Source organism: Glycine soja, chromosome 9 (genome assembly GCF_004193775.1).
Source record: "Glycine soja cultivar W05 chromosome 9, ASM419377v2, whole genome shotgun sequence".
NCBI classification, from domain to species: Eukaryota; Viridiplantae; Streptophyta; class Magnoliopsida; order Fabales; family Fabaceae; genus Glycine; species Glycine soja.
This window is the reverse complement of record NC_041010.1, coordinates 3,719,960-3,739,008: the sequence shown is the minus strand read 5'-3', so window position 1 is coordinate 3,739,008 and position 19,049 is coordinate 3,719,960. Positions and strand designations below refer to the sequence as shown.

The following is a 19,049-nucleotide window of genomic DNA, read 5'->3' as shown; positions in this document are numbered from 1 at the left end:
AAATTAAGATTAAGAGGCCATGCATTGGCTCAAGAAAAACCGGACAAATGAACACAAGGAACTTCACACAAGTCCAACTCTTCAATCATTTTCACACAATCCAAATTTTCACCAACCTATTTCCCATAACCCCGAAATCAACACCACCATCCAAAACCTCATTTTTCACCACTGTGTCTAGATCTAGAATCTAGCCTTCACACCATCTCTCTTACAAGGAGACTCAAACATTGACATTTTAGAAATTCCTTTGGAAAAACAGAATCAGCCTTGGTTTAAATGTTTTGTCAAATCATCATCCCAAACCAAAAATTTTCACTTCGTATCTTCCTACACATTATACAACAACCACTAAGAACCCTAAAATAGAACACAATAGAAATAAAAACACAGTATAAATCAACTATGTCAAAAGTAAAATTTTCTTACATTCCACTAAGCTTATCGCCAAAATATCTTGTCTGAATGCTTCTTAGTTCGAGACGTTAGTTGGATAGCCGCGTTGACTCACCAACAATGAATAGAAAGAGACCCAAATGACAAAGAATAAGCTCCCATGGATGCCATTCTCTTCTCTGGATTGGAGGACATTCAACTTACACAAACAACCCTTAACGAAGCCAACCCAACACTATGCACGGGTGCACCACTATGAATCTTAGACCGACATACTCCTTTTCTTTATTGCGATCGATGACCAGTGCTAGGGGAAGAAGACGCAAGCTTCCTTCTATTCTTAAACGACAACATTTTCGTTATAAGGAACTCTAATCTTCTATTTTTTATTTTAATTTAATTAAAGTATGACATCATGTTATATGACAAATGGTCAACTTAAAACACCAATTGGTCTAGAAAATATTAAGCCAGATGAAGGAAGAGAAAGTTTGATTTAGAAAAAAAATTCATAAAACATTCTCATTCCTGACTAAATGTATCAAATGATGCAATTATAGGAGTTGACCAATCATTAACCTGATATTAGACAAGAATCAAAGAAGCATACAATAACGACGAAGAGCGCCACCAGTTTTTTGAAAGAAAAGTCACTCAATTAACATCTCAATAGAATCGATTTCACCTTGCAGTTTATCGATTGCTACAAACAAAATAGTTAATCAAAGGAGAAGTGAGAGTTGAGACAAGAACATTATGGCTGCTATAAAGTTTACTTTCATTAATTTTTAATATTTAATATTTTTACACGTAATAATCAAAAAATGAATTAATAATTGATTTGAAATATAATTAAGTTAGAATAAAAATATAAAATATGAACTTCTTAAAAATTTTTATCATTAGAATAAATTTGGGTATGAGTATCTTAAAAATATGTAACATTGTGGGACAAAAAAATGATTTTATATTCTCTAAAGTGAGTTCCTTGAGCATCTTAAAACATCATTGGAGAATTAGAGATATCCTATTTTCAAAGTTAAAAATTGAACACTTTTAAAATTAGTTTTCAAAACGTATTTGATTCGAAATCTAAATGTTGACAGTCGATTGCCAAAAATAATTTTTGGAATTTAGTTTTTTAAAAAAGGGGTATGTTTAGAAGAATTATTTCTTTTAATATTTATGGTGCATATAATATGGTTTGTTAATTTGTTTTCTAAATTATTAGAATTATTATTATTTATTAAACCGAATTCCTTTTTGAACGTGATTGGGAAGAAGACGATACACATTTATATAATACCTTCGTCCCTGTATATATATATAAAAAAATCTGATTTTTGAAGTTAGTGAAGAGAACAACACTAGCATACCAATTTCTGCGCATTGATTCAATTCAAACAAACCCACACACTCCACTGCATTTTGTATAGTACATAAACACCAAACCCCGCCCAATTTCTTTAGGGTTTTTAATTTTCTTTCCCCTCGTCGTAAGTCGTAACAGAAGAGTAGAATCCCTAATTCCCCAAATTCTCGCGTTGGACATGCTTCAATCACTGCGCATTCCCAATTCGATCAATCAATGGGTGCGATGACCGCAAACCGGAAGCGCTCCGAAGAATGCATGAACGTAAACCACACAAATTCCGATTCTCCGAGAAAACGCGCCAAATTCTCGATCAAACCCGTTCCGTCCGCCACCAGCGCCGTCGCGAGACTCTCCCGGTACCCAGAGGTTCACGCGCCGTTGGCGAGGGAGGTTCACGCGCCGTGCCGGTCGCGAAAATTCGAACGCTCTAGGGTTATTGTCAGTGCCGGCAACGTCATGGGGAACTTTCTGGCAACGAAGTTCAAGGAGGCGAAGCGTTCGGCGTCGGCGAAATGCAGGAACCTGGTGGAGAAGGGGAAGGAGGTGATTGAGGTGGACGCAGAGACGGAGAGTGAAGAGCGTTACGTGGATTCGAGTGTGGAAGAGGCGCGTGGCGATGGTGACAAGGTTGTCAGGGTTCAGCAGCAGTCGCAGTCAACGTTGTCGTTTGATTCGGAGATGATGAATGCGGAGTTGAAGATGGTGAGTGGTGGGAAGGTGTGGGGTTATGAGACGCAGCGTGATTTGGAAAATGTTCATATGTATAAGAAGTTGCTTGAGGATGTTGGGAGGAGAAGTGGCACGCTTCAGAGGCTGAATTTTGAGATTGATTTGAATGAGAAGCGCAGGGAACATTATAATTTGTTGCGGCCGAAGAAGGAATTGGTTGAGGTGATTATGATTACTTGTTTAGCATTTAGCAATCATCCATCTTTGTTGTGTGTTTGACTGTTTAGGTGTTATTTTTGTTGCTTAGTAGGGGTTTGTTCATTTGCGGGGGCGTGTTTTGTTTATGGAAACGATTAATTTTATTATAAGAATATAAGAACAACAATTTCATTTTTTGAATTCATTTTGTTTCTAGTCGGCAAAGATTTCTGTTGTTTTCTCCTTTTTTGGGGTGAATTTTGGAAAATGGGAGGAACTCAAGTGAGATGATGTGGTATTGTTGTAATTTTTAGTGGAAATAGAAAAGAGAAACACGGAGATGTTAGTTATGTTTAATTTTTAATGTGGTTGATTGAGGAATGAGAAACAGGGTAAATGTTAGAGCAATTTACCCAGTGTGTTGCTGTGAATTTCAGGAACAGGAAGTGCCGCAAGAGCCTTTTGTTGCTCTTACAAGTGAGGAGGAAGATGAGGTTGAATGTGCCTTTTCTTCCAACTGGTATGTTTTGATGATTTGGTTATATGTTGGGAGGGAGAGTGTAATCTGTATTGTAGCTCATTGAGCACTTGCTTATGCAGGAGGAGGATCTTGGTTACCCACGAGAATTCTAACATTGTGATCACGGGAGAGAAGTTTCAGTGCCTTAGGCCCACTGGATGGTTAAATGATGAGGTAAACTTGTTTGCTGATTATTTGTTTATCCCTTTGTTGTTGAGTTGCTGAAGAAATTTGGTACCTAACTGTATCATGATTTGACATTTTTATAAATTTGAAATTCAGTGATGGATCATGTACCTTTATTGTGCAGGTTATAAATTTGTACCTGGAATTGCTTAAGGAGAGGGAGCAAAGAGAACCACAGAAATTTCTGAAATGTCATTTTTTCAATACCTTTTTCTACAAAAAGGTAGAATACCTCTTCACATAATTATTTAGTGTTGACTTAGAAAAACCATTCCACCCTCAGATGATTGATTACCATTGTTAAGGAGAGGGGTCATTTTTCTCCTCGTCAAGCATTGGTTGCAGTTGACCAAGAGTTTAATATTATAAATGAGACACCTCATCCAGGGTACAAATGGAAAAAAAATGAATGTCTTACATATGATGCCATTTTATTATATTTGTAATTTAGTTTATAACAAATAAATATATGTAATTTAGTCATGTTGGTCAGAAGCTTATATTTTTTATTTTGAATGTTATTGCAGTTAATAAGTGGGCCGAAAGGTTATGATTTCAAATCTGTCAGAAGATGGACAACCCAACGGAAATTGGGATACAGTCTACTTGAATGTGATAAAGTAATTATGTTTGAACTAATTTTTCATGTTACTTCTAGCCATGTCAATTGGTTTCCATACTGATCTTTCACCGGATTTAATGTTATTACCAGATATTTGTACCTATCCATCAAGAGATACATTGGTGCTTGGCAGTTATCAATAAGAAAGATAAGAAATTCCAGTATCTTGACTCAATGAAAGGAGAGGATAGTTTTGTGCTAGAAAAGCTGGTAAAGTTTTTGTTCTATGTTATTTAACTGAAAATTCCACAGTCCAAGATCTAAAATGCTAATTAAAAATATTGAAAGTAATCAAAGTGGGAACATTTTTTTTATTTATTTAATACTTTTTCGTGACAAGACAAACTCGTAATTGTTTTGTTTATTTTATTTTTGTCCTTTAACTGTACTTTCTGCGTGGTCAAGCCTTGGCGTAGTAGGAAAGTTGCATCTTGGTGACTGGTTGGTCATGGATTCGAATTCGGAAAAGGCCTCTTTGCATATGCAAGGGTTAGGCTACGTACAATGGCCCTCCCCCATACCTTTGCATATTGAAGAGCCTTCTGGCATCAGGGTGCAATAGTTTTTCTAGTTTTTTACTGTACTTTTTGCAATGTTGGGGTGTTTTGGGGCTAGCGTGATTTGATTGAACCCCCCCGGCATGTTTTATCATACATATAGTAATCAATAAAGTGTGTGATTTGATGATGTTTTCAATCAAGGTTCGAGATAGAAGACATGTTTAAATTACATGAAATTTGAAATTTCATTCCTACTTTAATTTGAACTACTTAATTAGCAATCTTGTTTGTTTTTAAATCTTTAAAGACACCAAATATATGTAAATTGCCTCAGTCAGGTGCAGGCTTTTGTCTAGCCTTTGGTGCCTAAACGCGCCTTACACTTCTTAAAACACCAGAGGTAGCCATTGTGGCAAGTGCTGTTTCTTCTTCGTTTAAGTTATAGTGAAACTGTGACAAAGTTTTGAAGCTGAAATTTCATGTTTCACCAATGGCCTGAGTATTAACACAATAACACATGTATTGTTGAAATTTATTTTATAAGAACAGAGGAAAGATATACATGTATTTACATGTTAGGTTTATTTAATGTTTTCTATTGATGTCTCTCAGGCTAAATATTTTGCGGATGAAGTAAATGACAAGACTGGAAAACATATTGATGTAAATACCTGGAAAAAAGAATTTGTGAAAGACCTTCCTGTGCAGAAAAATGGGTTTGTATTCTATTCTGCAAATCATTTATGAGATAATTTAGTTTAGTATTTTTTGCCTCAGTTTTTCTAAACAGAAGAAATATGCAATTAATAATGAGTTGTAGCTCTTACAACATTTTTGAAATTAAAAAACCCATAAGTATGTCTTCTTTCACAGGTAAATGAACCTAATAGACTTTTGCAAAGAAAGTATCCTGAAGCATATAATTTTATTTCTTATTTGCTCAAACTTCTTTCCTTGTATAATGAATCTATTTTCCTTACAATTTTAAATTTATTCTAAAAGTTTATTGTGGAGATAAGAAATATATATTTTAAGCATCAGCCTTTTTAACTTATATCAAGCTTTGTTTGACCTTGTCTATGAATTTCTTGACTGATTTGTCATTGAGATTTTTTAAGAGTTATTCCCATTTCTTACTTAATGGATATATGAAATATATTGCAACTTTATCTTCACTTTCTTGGAAGTGCTTCTCTAATTTAAATTTCAAAGGAATGAATATGAAACGTTTTGACATTAATAGTTTTCCAATACTTGCTCTTTTTTTATTCCTTATTTTTCCCCTCTGCCTTTGCACGCCCAAGTTTTCCGGATTCGTTGCAACTCTTAACAGTTCAAGCTAGCAGCAGTTTTTGGTGAATTATTTTCTGAACAAAAAAGTTTTTTTCGTCTGAACAGGTATGATTGTGGGGTGTTTATGATCAAATATGCAGACTTTTATAGCAGGGGTCTGGAATTGTGTTTTAACCAGGTAGGACATGGAGCGTTAGATTTATAGCAGAAAAATTATGTCTTTATTTTCTATATATTTGGTTATGTTGAATTAATTTTCTATTCTCTAAGTCTATCTCTATGTCATTCTCGTTTTCAATAAGTATGGAACTTAATTGTTTCAAATCTCTTTAAATCAATAACTCTAGCCACTCAGATGTGTTCTAGGGTTAGAGGAAAGAATACTTTTAAAGACAAAATGTTGTAAGTGTCATTAATTGCCTGAAATATTTTAAATTCTTTAAAATTGGTGATCTTTGCATATTGTTCATGGCATGACTAAAAGCTAAGTTGATACGAATGTTCCGTGACCAGAATTTTCTTTAGCATGTTTGGTTCAAACTTAAATTTCAAGAAATAATCACTTTTTTTTTTCAAACTTAAAGTTAACAAAAAATAAACAGTTATTTATTAAAAAAGATTAAACCAAACCTGGACTAAAAATTCAACGATGCATATTTTGAGCAACAACATATAAAGATTCTTTTCGTTAGAAATATTTTTTATTGTTTCACAATTGAATAATTACACTCTTCAATTGTAGGAAAACATGTCCTACTTTCGGCGTAGGACGGCTAAGGAGATCTTGAGATTGAAAGCTGAATGAGGAAAGAAATGACTGAGCAGCATCCCAATATATAGCTGTGGATTTTTGGTACAAGATATTTCGAAAGGTCGTTATTATTTTTTGGCAGCACTTGGTGAAAGGATACAGCTGAAAGGATTCTTCACATTTTGCAATGTCTTAACAATAACCATCATACAGTTGGAGCATTTGTTAGCTTGGATACTAAATTGACTATACATATAATGGTTATGTTTGGATATAGCTGGTGGGTTGTGTAGAATGTTGTAGGTTGTATATTGCTATACAAGAGTGGATTACTAGCGAGGCATAGTTTAAAGGTTAAGGTGTTATTTCTTTCCTCGCAATCCCATTCTTTCTATTCAGTTTGATCAATTATAATGTTTGTCCCTGATGTCATGTGTGAATTATGAGGAACGTATTTTATTAATAATGTTTGTCCTTGATGTCATGTGAATTAAGAGGAAGTAGAGTTATGCAGTTCTGGTGTATTCGTTGCGTAATGTTTCATGCCTAAACTGTACATCTTGTTCCAGTTTTGGGTTTTAATATTATCTTTTGCTTGTTACAAAGAAAAGTTATTATTGGCAGACTCCTTTTAAATGATAGGACAGTGCAACTTGGCATTCTAGAACTATCTGTGAAAATGTGAAAATATTTTTACATAATCATTCATTCATATCAATCTCAATCATATCATGTATAATAAATTTATTGACTTTTTTTTATAGATTTATTGACTTTTTTATAGTGTAAAATTCTTTCAATAAATATGGAGAACCTTGATTTTGCAAAATATTATAATTCCTTGTTATGCAAGTCAGGTTAGTATACTATTATCTTCAAGATCTCATGAGGTCTTTGGAAAATTTATAATATTTTGCAAAATTAGGAATTATACTTAGAGTTTTTAAAGCCAGATTAATAAAAAAAAATTGATCGGCAGTCATAGATTGATAATGTTTCCAATCTCAAACCAAAATGGAAACTTAATTAGAAAATACAACCCAATGTAATAGATGTTTTATAATCACTAGTTTTTTTTTTTTTAAGTTACAGATGAATCTCAAACCAAAATGGAGAATTAATTGGAAAAATATAACCTAATGTAAGTAAGCATTTATATCCTACACTCTCATTACTGCTTCCGACACTTTCCATTGTATTCTAAAAAAAATCTATTCCAGAATGTAAATTTGCTTTCTTTAAAATATAAACCCCCCCCCCCCCCCCCCCCCCCCACAATGTAATAGATGCTTTTCTAGTCCCTATTTACAAGTACCCAATTATCTAAGAAAATGACGTAATTTCTCATTGTTCGACAGTTTAATGTCTGCCTTTTTAAAGATACAATACAGGAGTTTCATGATAAATTCAGATTGGCTTCGTAGAAACAGCGAATAAGGAAATGATAAATACCCAGCACAGCTAAACAATTTCATGGCAGCCTCACATAACTCAATGTATTCTCTTTTATGCAGTTGTTCTTTTTAAAATAATACAAGTTTGATAAATATATTTAGATTAATGGTAAAGAAATTTAGAACTAAATTTTCCATCATTCACTAGTAAATCTAAATTGACATGGTCTACCAAATTTACCTATTACCTTAATCTTACCTAAAAGAAATTACCTATTACATTTCCACATTATAATTTACAAGTCATACTTAACCACATATTTTCATCTCTCGCAAATCACAATAAATAAATAAATAAAAATTAACGTACCCGGTGCTAACTGCTAAAGGCTCCAAGCAATCCAAAGGTAAGAGAGAGGATCATTGTACATAACCTTATCCATGTAAATGCAAAAAAATTGTTTGTTATATAAAAAAAAAAGAAGTTATTTTCAGATTCAAACCCACAACCTACATGGCACAACTTCACCATACCAGAGTTGGCCTTCTAAAATATATGTATAATTGCAACCCCAAGAATATATGAAATTTTCCGGATGGATAGAAAGAAAGAAAAATATAAAACACATTAATTTTGCATTTGCATCTGCATCAAATTCTATTTTATTTATTACTTTGCCCTCAAACTAAAAATTTTGGGGCAGACAACTTTTTTTTGTTTTCTGATGACAACGAAGCAGATGACCTACATAGATTACACCAAATTTGCAAAGGCAAGAGGTGGCTCAAAACTCACACGACTCACGCAAGGGCATATACACATGTAAGTAAATTCAATTAGAATTATATTCAACAAAAGATTTGTTTATATATATCAAACAAAACCTTTCAACTATATTGCTAACAAACACGAGAATACAGATAAGAGAAACCGAGTCACTTATTGACGGGGAACTCTTTTTCTACTTAGAATTTCTTGCTCTTTTAGCCGATGTTGGAATCTTGCAAGACGAGCTTGAAGACCCACGAGACTTGCTGCTTTGCGAGAGAGCACAAAGTTCAATTTGGTTACATAGTTGTCAATAAGGCTTCCCGGTTGATCCACTTCTGCCAAGAGTTTCATTTCCTAAAAACCAAAAGAAACATAAGATGAACACAAAATAATAAATTGTCAACAAGTTATCTGAAATTCAATTTTTGTTACTAATTTCCCCTTTAGTATCCTATAAATAAATTTTATAAATTAAACACAAAAATGAAAAGCATACTAGTTCATGTCAAGGAACTAGAAATTAGAAATTGAATTTCACAAACATGTTAATATAACCTATAGAAGAACATGTAATAACTCACTTCACGAACAATCTCCATTGTATCTTCAATTTCTTTCCTATGAGCGGCGATCAGTGCTTCCTCCTCCTGCAATACAACAAAGAAATTAAACAGACAGCATAAGCAAGATTATACAGCAACAAAAGCCTTATCCCATTAAATGAGTTCGGTTACATGGATTGCAAAATGACAGCATAAACAAGTTTGTATTCAACTGAAAATTGGTAAAAGAATAACTAATTCCATATACTCAACAAACCTCAAGTACTGCACTGACATTCCCATCAGGAGGGGATTCTGTTTCATTAATCCTGGATCCAGTGGTGATATTGTTATAATTCCCTGTGCTCTGCTGCTTGGAGCTTGTAGTGAAGGGATCAGAGCCGTTGGCATCCCTTTTCATCCAGTTTGCAGGCCTTTCAGACTTTTCATCCTTAGATAAAGTGCTATAACTCCCGGTGCTCTGTTGCTTGGAGCTTGTAGTGATGAGATCAGCACCAGTGGCATCCCTTTTCATCCACTTTGCAGGCCTTTCAGACTTTTCATCCTTAGACAAAGTGCTATAATTCCCTGTGCTCTGCTGCTTGGAGCTTGTGGTGAAGAGATCAGAATCATTGGCATCTTTTTTCATCCAGTTAGCAGACCTTTCGGATTTTTCATCCTTATAGCCTTTTCTGCGCGGGGGAGACACCTTTTGCACTTTCTCATCTGTATCACTTTGTGAAAAAGAGTTCATCTTTTGACTGGTAGAGTCACCATGTGAGTTCTTCACTTCAAACCTCTCCCTGTCCACTGAAGCTGAAGGAAAGCCTTTTTCATCTCGCCCATTTGATAGGTAATTCGAAGAATAACTTACTGGCTGTTTGTCAACAGAAGCAGCTGCAGAGCTGTGCAAAGAATTTTCCTTTTCGACAAATTTCCTGCCCATATCTATTGTTTTCTCTTGACGTTGATCATTAAAATCCTCTGCCCCAGAACTGGCTGGAAAGGATGATGTGGATGAAACGTCCTTATTATTAGTTTGTGGTACAGCATTAGGGACCTGGTCTTTCCTAGGATTCCCACTTTTGGATAGACTTTTAACCCTGTCAATATAATCAAACTGAATTTACGTAAAAAGGGACCCTGTTTATGAAACATTAGTGTTAGAGCAGAAAATGGGGTAACACATACCGATCTGCGTATCTCAAGGTATTAAGTGTGTGTTCACATGACCCAGCACCTGGAGATATACAAGAGATCATAACAGTCTTCGAATTACCCACAAAGGAGTCACGAAGCACTTCTGTAAGTTTGCTTCCCCGAAATGGAATATGGATCTGGTCATTGTCTAAAGCACGAATGCACTCCTTCAAGGCCAAAAGGCTCTTATTAATTTCCGCTCCTTCAATCCTATAGCAGACATACATAAAAATTGCAGAGAGAATTGATTTGTTAATATAATAAAATGTGCTTGATCTGAACAAATGGAAGGATGCCACCAAATCTTGTTTTCAGCAGTTACATCAAAACAGCATACTAGAATTTATATAACAAATAGCCAAGGTATTTTGTACATTTCATTTATATTATTAAAGTGATCCAGCATTATCTATAGTTTTACAAATCTATCCAAGAAGGAGGCCACCCACCGATTCCCTGTGCCATTTTTTTCTGCTTAACAATTGTGGCTTTGATGTGATTTTGTTGCAATTATCGGCATTTTAAATTGAAGTATTTTGGGCTCAACTGTGCAAAGAACAGGCCCATTATCTAGTTATAATAATTTGTGCAACTTGGTAGTCCTCAGTTTATATATTATTAAAATCCAGTTTGAAGTATGAATAACATCAAAGCAATAACTCAAAATTTTAAGACAGACAACTAAGAAAAATACACATGTAATTTTGTTACCAGTCCTACATTAAGTAGAAAAGGAAGCAATTTGGGGTACCTTATGTCATGAAACTCTCCCACTTAATGGACTAGTCTTTTAGATTAGTCTCTCCTTGAGTGTTAAGTGATAACAGTGGTGTTGTTATGTGTTAAGATATACGTAATCATCTTAACATTATGAATCTCACATTAAGTAAAATATGAAGCTCAATGTGGTACTTAAACTATAGGGCTCTCTCACCTAATAGACTACTCTTTTGGATTGGGTTCTCCTTAAATGCTTTAGTCATAACAATTGGTATTTCAATTGAAAGTTGGGCAATGAAAAGGGCTCCCTATAAGGAGGATTAAGATGTAATGTACCAAATTCTGATAGGCGAGTGATGCAACATTGAGTCAATGTTGATAAAGTAAAGCCAAAGTGAACATTGACTCTTAAAAGGGATACCAATGTTGTGAGTCCCATATTGAGTAGAATAATGTGGTACTTAAGCCATGAGGATCTCCAACCCTAGTGATGGGAGCCCAACCTAAAAGACTAATCCATCAAGTGGGAGAGTCCATTGACTTGAGTATCACATTGAGCTTCTAATTCTACTCAAGTGAGATTCAGAAGAAATTTACTTTACTATATGTAAGTTACAATAATATCAAATATAAATTCAGTAGCTACTAAAGAAGGCTTTAAGAATTTCACTCAGCCAGAAATATTAAGAAGCAAATAGAATCAGAACAATTAGATGGTTTCATTTAACTTCTTCAATCAAACGCTTATTCTTCTCTCTCATATTATCATCTTTAAGATAGTTTTGACAATGTTGAGTAAAAAAAGCTGATAAAAAGGAAAAGGGGTATCTTTTCAGTTCTGCAGAGATTTTCAATATTCATCCACCTTAATACCATTTAATAAAAAAATTCAGATTATGCACCAAATTGTCAGAACGCAGTGTAATTAGAAATCTACATGCATAGACTATTCTAGAAAGCCCTATCTAGCAGTTGATTTTTCAGGAGTTTGAAAAATTAGGAAAATAATATAAATGTAAAAGTACCGTGTCTGACGATCATTATCAGTAGTGTCAGCACCTCGTTCACTTCCAGCAAGATCAATAAAAGAAATTTTCCCCACAACCTTCCCACTTCTTGCCTCATTCCCATCATTGTTTCGCTTGCTCGCTTTCACTTCACTGTGCTTCTTTACAGCCAGTTGCAAGATAGCATGTGACCTGGAGGACTCCTCATTAGCACCAGTGGATCCTGTACTTCTTGCAGCACTTCCCTTTTCAATGAATTCTTTGACAATTTGTACATCACAAACTTCAAATTCTTGCAGTCCTACAATACAAACTTGCTGCCGTCCATCTTCTCTCATGCAAAGTTTCCTATTCATATATTGTAATAAATACAGCCATTTAGAAATTGATTAACACTGTAGCAAATAGCAAATAAAACACGCAGGCTGATGCACTAAGTAGGATGACATGTGCAAATGTATACAATTGAGGCAGATAGATATTTACATCCAATTAGAACAAATATCAGTTAAAAGTTAAAGTTACCAAGTAATACTTGATATTAGAACAAATATTTAGTAACGCACTTAAATCTCCCAACACAAACATTAAAAATGTGGTATCCTAATTAAGGCCCGGATCGATATATAAGGTACTCATACCAAAGACATACATAATGGCTTCAAGAAAAACCATATGGCAAAACTATCATCACATGCATTTACATAACACACCCAACGTAGTGATATAAAAGATTGAATACCCACTTTCTGTCACTAAGAAGATCATAAAGTTTTCCACCATAAATCTCAAAGTAGCTAAGCCACAATTTAAATCTCTGATTCCGGTAAACTGGCTGATGCAACTGTCGAACAAGGTCTTCTGCAGCTCTGAGTGGTAAAGGTTGCATTGTGTATGTTTTGCCACTTCCTGAAAGCAAAGCATTATTAGCATCGTAATAGTGAATGCAAGTGGAGTGACTGTCTGAGGATCAAGCACAGCAATGGAACATAAATGAACAAACTTATATGCTGCAAACAATTACAAATTCAGCTTTATTGAAAAATAAGTATTTCCAGGATAAATTTTAAGCCTCCAATTTCAAGCATAATTATCATCAAGTGCAAAACATTATCTCTATCTAGACCAAGGCCATCAATATCCTCCCACTCTTTCAACTGTTAGATTAAATGAAAATACTGATTATATCTTGGGAGTGTCCTAAATTATCCTTAAGGAATAGTTTCCATATTTCCTTGCCATCTGTTAGGCTAAGTTTCCCTATTTCCTTGATTTCCTTATTTCCATATATTTCATGATTTGTTTCTTTATGTAGTTATGATGATTAGTATAAATATGGGTTAGTGCTTTAGATTTTATCGACACCATACCACAACACATTAAATACACAAGAAAATATTATTCAAAGTTTACTTTCTCTCAATTTCCTCCCTCTATACCTAAAAAACCCCATGATTTCAACCTCAACAAATGAGAAACTCAGATAATATGATTCTTAGAATTTGGGCTTAGAGACTAACTCAACCCCACAAAACTGACTCAAAAGGTGAGGACTATCCAAGTTTTATAAGGACTGCATTGGCCATAATCACATCTCTAATAAATAATTCAATGTAGAATCTGAACATACTCCCTCACCAACTAGGACTAGACATCTGGAACGTGGATAAATGCAGGTGAGCCAGTAACAACACCCCTTCGGGCCTAAGAATAGACATCAACAGTGTAAACAAATACAGGTTGATCAATAACAGATCTAGGATAGACTTTATTAGTCTATTACTATGTTAGAATTTGGGTTTAAGGCCTAACTCAATTCCATAAAATCAGCTTGTAAGATGAGGATTACCCAAGCTTTATAAGCTCTAAGTCATATCTCTAGGCAGATCAGAGAGGCACAATTATGACGGGTCAAGAGTGACCACAATTAAGACAATTTTTCAACCCCCCCCCCCCCCCCCCTCTCACACTAGAGCTATGCCTAGAGCATGGCAACGCAGGTATTCAACAATGGATATAGGATGGGCTTTGATTGAATTTTGACTTGGGGCTAAATCAACCCAACAATATTAGCTTGTATGGTGAGCACTACATTGGCCATAAATTTAGTTGATGAGGGATCTCAACAAATGATCATTTTTGAGATGTTGAATTTATAGGCCCATATCAGACATGCCAGCTAGGAACAACATTACACCCTCCCCCTCCCAAAAGGAAAAGACTTAACTGTGTTCCTTCCTTGTTCACTAGGTTCTCACACTAACAACCAAAAATGAATGCTATAAGTATAAACAAACTAGTAAAGGTAAAAAAAAAAAAAAAATACACATTGATAGATAATATGAAAAAGCTAAAAGCTTTGAAATGTGAAACTGGGTACTGATAGTCCAGCATTAGTATGATATCAATAGCATATAAAAAAATTTCTAACCTGTCTGACCATAAGCAAAACAGGTAGCTTTGGTTCGCTCAAATATTGTAGGAATAATTGGTTCAACTGTACTTCGGTATACCTGTTATTATAAAGCAATTGCACCATAAATCAAGCAAATCAAGACCAAGACAGAGACAACCATTCACTTCCATAAGCCTCAAATAACAGCAATAACAAAACTAATATATGATATCAAAACAAATGAATCAGTCATTAATATTAGTAAACAACAACAAAAATTAATCTTGGATAAGAGATGGCCTTACTTCATCATTGGTAACATGCTCATCGAGCACAGCATCAAAACAAAACTCATGCTTCTCCACATAAGCTGTCAAATCAACCTTTTCATGATAGAACAACCAGATTTTTTAGCAGTAAATAAAATGAAAACATCAACATAAAGATAATTCAACCTTTGAACTGAATATAATTATAATTTATAAATCAAATAGTGCTTAAATCCAATGTCTAAACAAACCTTTAGTTTCGGTTCATGGACTGTCAAATATGCATTGTCAGCTACAGTTACAACATCATCCTCCTTCTTAGCAAGCTCCTTCTTGTTTAAAGGTCTTTTGCGTACCTAAGACATGCATTAAAAATGAAAATTTTCAAAAAAATTATTGCATAGAAGTAACTACAAATCTCCCTAAAATCTTAAAGAATTGAAATTGCATATAAAAACTTATAATATTTAAAGAAATAATGTTTAAAATTATAAACAAAGTATGCATAATTAATTCACATATAGAATCTTTAAAATATATGTTAAAAGATAAAAGTATTTAAGATTATACATAAGATATGCATAATTAGTTCAAAAGAATTCAAATTAAAAAATAAATAAGAATGGGTTATGTCATTCTTTAGGGGAGTGTACAACATGAGCATACTCTAATTTAATATATAAATGTGGATTGAAAGTAATTAATTTGAGAGAATCAGTAGCTAAAATATTGAGGAATGGAGGACAGAAATGAAACTTCAAATATGTACTTACTACTACTTTAAATGCATACGGAAGTCTCCAATGCAGCACATGAAAAATAAGATATTTCTACGTGTTTTAATGCATAAAGATTAAGTTATGCATGTATCTATAAAATTTTGACATACCACAACTTTAATCTTAGCAACATTATTTTCCCTTGTGCTATTCATAGGTAAGGAAATTGATGCATCAGTATCTGCTTCCCCGCTCTCCAGCTTGCTGTTAATTGGATCGAAATCGTCTTCAAATACTCTAGTATCCCCACGCATGAAGGGTGATGGCTCAAATGGTTCTGAAACTACATGCTGACAAGAGAGGAAAAAATTAAAAACAACAAACACATGCAAGCAAAAATGCACTTGAAAGCTATTTTAAAGCTGAAGTTAAAAATAAGAGGTTTAAAATTAAAAGAAAGTTAAGCTAAATGCAGGACTACAAGGGATCACAGAGAATAAACATGCACAATTAAAAGAAATAACTTCAACAAAAGTTCTAAAGGAAGGTTGAAACATTAAGAATCAAGATTACTGTCTGAATTGCTGGTTACATAGCCTACAATTTTCATCATCACCAACACAAGTAGTTGCATAAGATGATATAAACAGTTGCAGAACTTTTCCTGACAAACTGGTAAATTACATGATTAATTTTATCCGATACATAGATGGCATAATGTCAAAATTACATGTTGAACATATTTTCCCTATAAACTGTATTAAATGAACCAGTCTATGGGCTTACTTGAATGAACAGGCCACTATATAACTATTACGAATCATATCCATACCTCAGACAAAAGCTCTGTATCATCCATAGCATGAAGATCCAAAAGCCCAGCTCCAAAATCCCCCCTGAACTCAGGAGAATAAAACCCATCCGACCCAGCCACTCCACCTAAAGATTGAGCGGTAGGCGTATATGGCTCCGAACCAGATTCCCCGTTAAAATTGAGGTTTCTCATTAACTTTAAAAGCCTCTGCTTCTCCTCAGCAGACTGTGCTCCATAGCCCTACAACAACATCACAATCACCCAATTCACCTCATAACCTACCATCCCATCACAAAGAAAAACAAACAACATGTAGCAAATTTGACCTACACTACACTCAATGCAAGCTTCTAACCGTACCAAATTCATCCCTCAAACTGCAGGACAGCTCAAAATTCATAGAGTAATACACCCTACAAGCAAGCGCTACAAAATTTCAACTTACTCAAACGTTATCCAAAACAGGAAAAAACCTCACGACACGCATAGTCAACCAAACTCCCCTTTATCAAGTAAAGACCAAATAAAAAATTTAAATAATAATAATAACAATAACTAATATTAATATCAATTAATAAATAAATACATTACATAAATAAAAGAAAGAAAGAAATCAAGCAGCAATAGCGTGATGTGCTACTTAACACGTTCCGAACTAAAGCAGGAAATGAAAATTATTATTATACGAAGAATAACCTCAACAAAAGGAAAATTTGAGAAATTGCAAAAACCAAGGACGTTGATGTTACGATAATGCGATACCTGCATGAGAAGGTTGGGGAGGAGTCGATGATCGATGGCGGTGGAAGCGAGGGGAGAGGCGAGATGCTGCAGGCCGGCGGACTGCAGCCACCGCGCCATGACGGCGTCGCCAGCATCGCCGCCGTGGTCCAGCAGCGCAGCTGCGGCGGCGGCATTGCCCTGCGGCATCTGGCCACTCGCGTGGCGCTGCGAACGTCGTTGAGGCGCCAATTTTCAAGATCTGTTCGCACGTGCTTCGCACCAAACAAAATCATCAAAATTAGGACCGCAAAAAAAAAAAAAAAGTGAAACGAAAATCACAAAAGTGAAAACAACGAGGCTCACGAGAAGAGCATGAAAGGTGCGAGAATTGAACGGAGAATGCAGCCACTGTGGATCTCCCAAACGATTGCGATTCAGATCTGAAACCGAGTTCTTCGAAGGAGTGACCGCAACGAAATGGTTTTTGATTGATTATGGCAGAAGAACGAGAATGCGCGACACCAAGAAGAGAGAGAAACCCTCTGAATGCAAATTTTGGAGATTAATTAAACGTTAAATATCATCATAATAATATAATAATAATAATAATAATTATCATAAATTCATAATCATCTAATTTTCAAATTTATAAAACGGCTACGTTGAACTAACTCACTCCTCGTGGTACTTTTACCGAAAGGTTAGGAAATGTCTTATATACCCTTGCATATCTCTCGCTCCCTTTAATTATTACCTCCCTGCATAATTCGACATTATGAATCATACAAATCGCACCGCAACCATCTAACTTTACCATGCCTTTTTTTTTTTATTTTCTTTGAGGAATACTGATACTCGTGATATCTAATCTGTAACAGAAAAAAATAAAATTAACAAGGATAGTATATTAAAAATAATTAAGTAAATTAGATAATTCAACTTATCAAACTTGCTCCTTGCCTAATACATCAATAACTATTGTGCATAAAATTTATTTTGTTTTACTTTTTAATTAATTTTTTCCTGTTTCTTAATTCGACATTAAACCAGATGTATTCCCACAATCAATAACTATTGAACTAATCTCTTAATAATGTAGAGTATTAAAAGAGTAACTATTTGCATAATTATTTATTTCGCATATTGAATTATTATCATATATAAGTTTATCTCATTTTTTTCTTTACTTTTTATTTAATAGTTCATCATATTCATCAATTTCTGTTTTTTTTTCTTCTTTTTCTATCTCTCCTTCTATTCGTCTACCTAAAAGACTATATTAGAATATATATTTAAAATTTTCCTTTCTTTTATCTTACTAGAGCAAGACATCCTTCGGATACAACAAAGATGTTATGTCCTGTGAAAGTACATATGGGTGTCACATGATTTTTATGATGGGAATAAACTCAACCTAATTTAAAGCAAAAGAAACAAGCTTGTTGTCCAAATCTCCTTTTCCTCTATTTCGTATCACAATTTATCTATTTTTCCTTTTCATTTAAAATCTAACAAAATGTATTTCAACCTTAAAAAAAAGAGTAAAAAACAAAACATATTTAATAAAAATGAAATTGAAATGATTTTTTTAACTCAATTTGAAAGTAGATTTATATTCATTTTTAAAATTAAGATTTTTTTTTGTAAATTTAGTTTTTAATTTAATTTTAAAAAACACATTCTCATTATCATTATCATTCTACTACCACGGTCATTATCACCACATTGTCACTTCTATAATCGCCACCTCCACTACTAATATTACGTCATCCCAATGTAACTATTATCACCACCACCATCCTTACCACCAACACTTCTATTGTTACAATTTCACCAACACTAGCACCATCATCATTGTTACCCCTTTCTTATATCTTTATTGACATTTTCGTTCTCATCAACACTATTCAATCCCACCATTGTTGTGGTCGCTCCATCGTTGTCACTATTCCATCACTACTATTCCCATCATCATTGATGATAT

At 34.2% G+C, this 19,049-nt stretch overlaps 2 protein-coding genes across 2 annotated transcripts; one reads left to right on the top strand and one right to left on the bottom strand.

Moving 5' to 3' along the window:
• Nucleotides 1-1,717: 1,717 nt before the first annotated feature.
• On the top strand, nt 1,718-7,024 carry LOC114368001 (ubiquitin-like-specific protease ESD4). The gene is made up of 9 exons (XM_028325312.1): nt 1,718-2,662; nt 3,076-3,158; nt 3,239-3,332; nt 3,469-3,567; nt 3,872-3,964; nt 4,057-4,176; nt 5,079-5,182; nt 5,865-5,937; nt 6,502-7,024. The coding sequence occupies exons 1-9, from the start codon at nt 1,985-1,987 to the stop codon at nt 6,562-6,564; spliced, it is 1,407 nt and encodes a 468-aa protein (XP_028181113.1). The 5' UTR covers nt 1,718-1,984; the 3' UTR covers nt 6,565-7,024.
• Nucleotides 7,025-8,551: 1,527 nt separating this feature from the next.
• Nucleotides 8,552-17,623, bottom strand: LOC114367660 (kinesin-like protein KIN-13A). The gene is made up of 13 exons (XM_028324847.1): nt 17,429-17,623; nt 17,105-17,337; nt 16,361-16,582; nt 15,699-15,878; nt 15,061-15,165; nt 14,846-14,923; nt 14,577-14,658; nt 12,892-13,054; nt 12,164-12,493; nt 10,410-10,628; nt 9,496-10,321; nt 9,258-9,323; nt 8,552-9,030 (listed from the first exon to the last, which is right to left on the bottom strand). The coding sequence occupies exons 2-13, from the start codon at nt 17,270-17,272 to the stop codon at nt 8,845-8,847; spliced, it is 2,625 nt and encodes an 874-aa protein (XP_028180648.1). The 5' UTR covers nt 17,273-17,337; nt 17,429-17,623; the 3' UTR covers nt 8,552-8,844.
• Nucleotides 17,624-19,049: the final 1,426 nt, after the last annotated feature.

Coding starts and splice junctions, on each gene's coding strand:
- LOC114368001 (XM_028325312.1), top strand. CDS start 1,985: ATGGGTGCGATGACCGCAAACCGGAAGCGCTCCGAAGAATGCATGAAC. Junction 3,333..3,468: donor CTGGATGGTTAAATGATGAG/GTAAACTTGTTT, acceptor TTTATTGTGCAG/GTTATAAATTTGTACCTGGA. Junction 5,938..6,501: donor TGGAATTGTGTTTTAACCAG/GTAGGACATGGA, acceptor CTTCAATTGTAG/GAAAACATGTCCTACTTTCG.
- LOC114367660 (XM_028324847.1), bottom strand. CDS start 17,272: ATGCCGCAGGGCAATGCCGCCGCCGCAGCTGCGCTGCTGGACCACGGC. Junction 12,494..12,891: donor GATCTTCTTAGTGACAGAAA/GTGGGTATTCAA, acceptor ATATATGAATAG/GAAACTTTGCATGAGAGAAG. Junction 9,031..9,257: donor CAATGGAGATTGTTCGTGAA/GTGAGTTATTAC, acceptor TTTGGTTTTTAG/GAAATGAAACTCTTGGCAGA.